Source organism: Arachis ipaensis, chromosome B03, assembly GCF_000816755.2.
Source record: "Arachis ipaensis cultivar K30076 chromosome B03, Araip1.1, whole genome shotgun sequence".
Classification (NCBI taxonomy): Eukaryota; Viridiplantae; Streptophyta; class Magnoliopsida; order Fabales; family Fabaceae; genus Arachis; species Arachis ipaensis.
In genome coordinates this window covers 6,732,584-6,734,284 of record NC_029787.2, presented here as the reverse complement: position 1 = coordinate 6,734,284, position 1,701 = coordinate 6,732,584, and the positions used below count along the sequence as shown (strand labels likewise).

The window sequence follows — 1,701 nt, the reverse complement described above, 5'->3', positions numbered from 1 at the left end:
TTTAAAATGGGGATTTTTTTTTGAAATAGTAATAATAATAATAAATATTAAATAATAAACCAATGGGATTTTGTTGCGCTGAGCTGTGCGTTGCTGCTAGGTGGAATTAGGGTTTGGAATTGGGGTAAGAACGTTGAATCCTAATCAGAAAAGCTGCGATTTTTCAGGGAATCATGGGCAGTTCAAATCAAAGCGCCAACCTTGATGACGATGATAACGCCATAACCACAATACCTTCGACTGTAAACGCGTACCTTAGTCCTTCTTACTGGTACTTACTTCACCAATCAAAGCTCCCGTTTTTCTCAAATTCCATTTCTTTTTTTCATTTTTGATTAACTTAATCTTATCTCCTCCAATGTTTCGTATGCTCTGTTGTTAAATTTTGTTGTGATTGTGGGTTTAGGGATGAAAGGTTCACTAAGGAAGAGCAATATGAATGGTTCAAGGATTATTCCCATTTTCGCCACCTCATTCAACCCCATCTCACACCTCATTCCTCTGTAACATTCTAAATTTCTCTCCTTTTTTGTATGTATATATGCTTTTATAGGCTTGCTTCATTGTTCTTGCATTACGATTGGCATTGCTGTTCCCATGTTTGGATTTGATTCTTTTTGGAGGGAAAAAAAGTTGAGTTTTTTACTTGGCCCAAATGATTATTATAAGCTGTTTTGATGCAAAATAACTGAATATGTTGTCTTTTTTTATGAGATGTTGTGGTTGATATTGTAGGTATTAGAGCTTGGATGTGGAAACTCTCAAATGTGTGAAGAACTGCATAGGGATGGGGCAATCAATATAACATGCATTGATTTGTCAACAGTTGCTGTCGAGAGGATGCAAAAGCGGTTGCTTTCGCAGGGATTAAAAGGTTAGCTTGCTGATCAAGATAGGTTGCTACTTGTGTATAAATTCGATTTTGTGACTGTCAAGGTTTTCATTTTGATCTCTTATTTTGTAACATGATTTTTTGTATATTTTCATTTCTGTGAATAGACATCAAAGTGCTGCAAGCTGATATGATAGAGCTACCTTTCGAAGATGAATGTTTTGATTTGGTTATTGAGAAGGGAACTATGGTAAATATCATGTAATTTTGGCTTGATATTCTGAATTTAGAATAACTACATTATCAAGCTTTTGACTAGTAAGAAATAAATGTGAACATGGTATCTTTGGTTTTGAAGGATGTATTGTTTGTGGACAGTGGCGACCCATGGAATCCGAGGCCTGAAACTATGTCCAAGGTTATGGCAACATTGAAAGGAGTTCACAGGGTTTTGAAAGCAGATGGCACATTTATCTCAATAACTTTTGGCCAGGTTTCAAAAATGAAATGCTTTGTTTACCTTTCTTTAACCGGGGATTGTTGTGACTCTAATCTTAAAATTCATGGCAGCCGCATTTCCGACGCCCTATATTTAATGCGCCGGAGTTCAGCTGGTCTGTTGAGTATGCTACTTTTGGTGAAACCTTCCACTATTTTGTCTATGTTCTGAAGAAGGTTAGTTTATATGAATCCTACTTTTATTTTCTAATGATGATAAGAAAATTTCTTGTTTTCATATGAAGTTAGTGCCACCAAGACTTTATTTAGGACCATTGATTACCTAAGTGTTGTTTATTGAGAATGCATGCTGATAAGGATCCTAATTCATCATCTACTTGTGGTTTTAATTTTCTGCATGTTTTGACTAC

At 35.6% G+C, this 1,701-nt stretch overlaps 2 protein-coding genes across 2 annotated transcripts in view; one reads left to right on the top strand and one right to left on the bottom strand.

The window, feature by feature from the left end:
* The window catches only part of LOC107628925 (4-hydroxy-3-methylbut-2-enyl diphosphate reductase, chloroplastic), a 19,074-nt gene that overhangs the window by 14,945 nt on the left and 2,428 nt on the right, over positions 1–1,701 (bottom strand). The window lies entirely within an intron of this gene.
* LOC107628927 (methyltransferase-like protein 13) lies at positions 57–1,507 on the top strand (the record flags this gene model as incomplete). Its single annotated transcript, XM_016331565.2, is given in 6 exon segments — positions 57–271; positions 407–503; positions 736–874; positions 1,000–1,082; positions 1,191–1,325; positions 1,403–1,507. Coding segments are annotated over 6 exon segments (657 nt in total), but the record flags the coding sequence as incomplete, so codon positions are not given.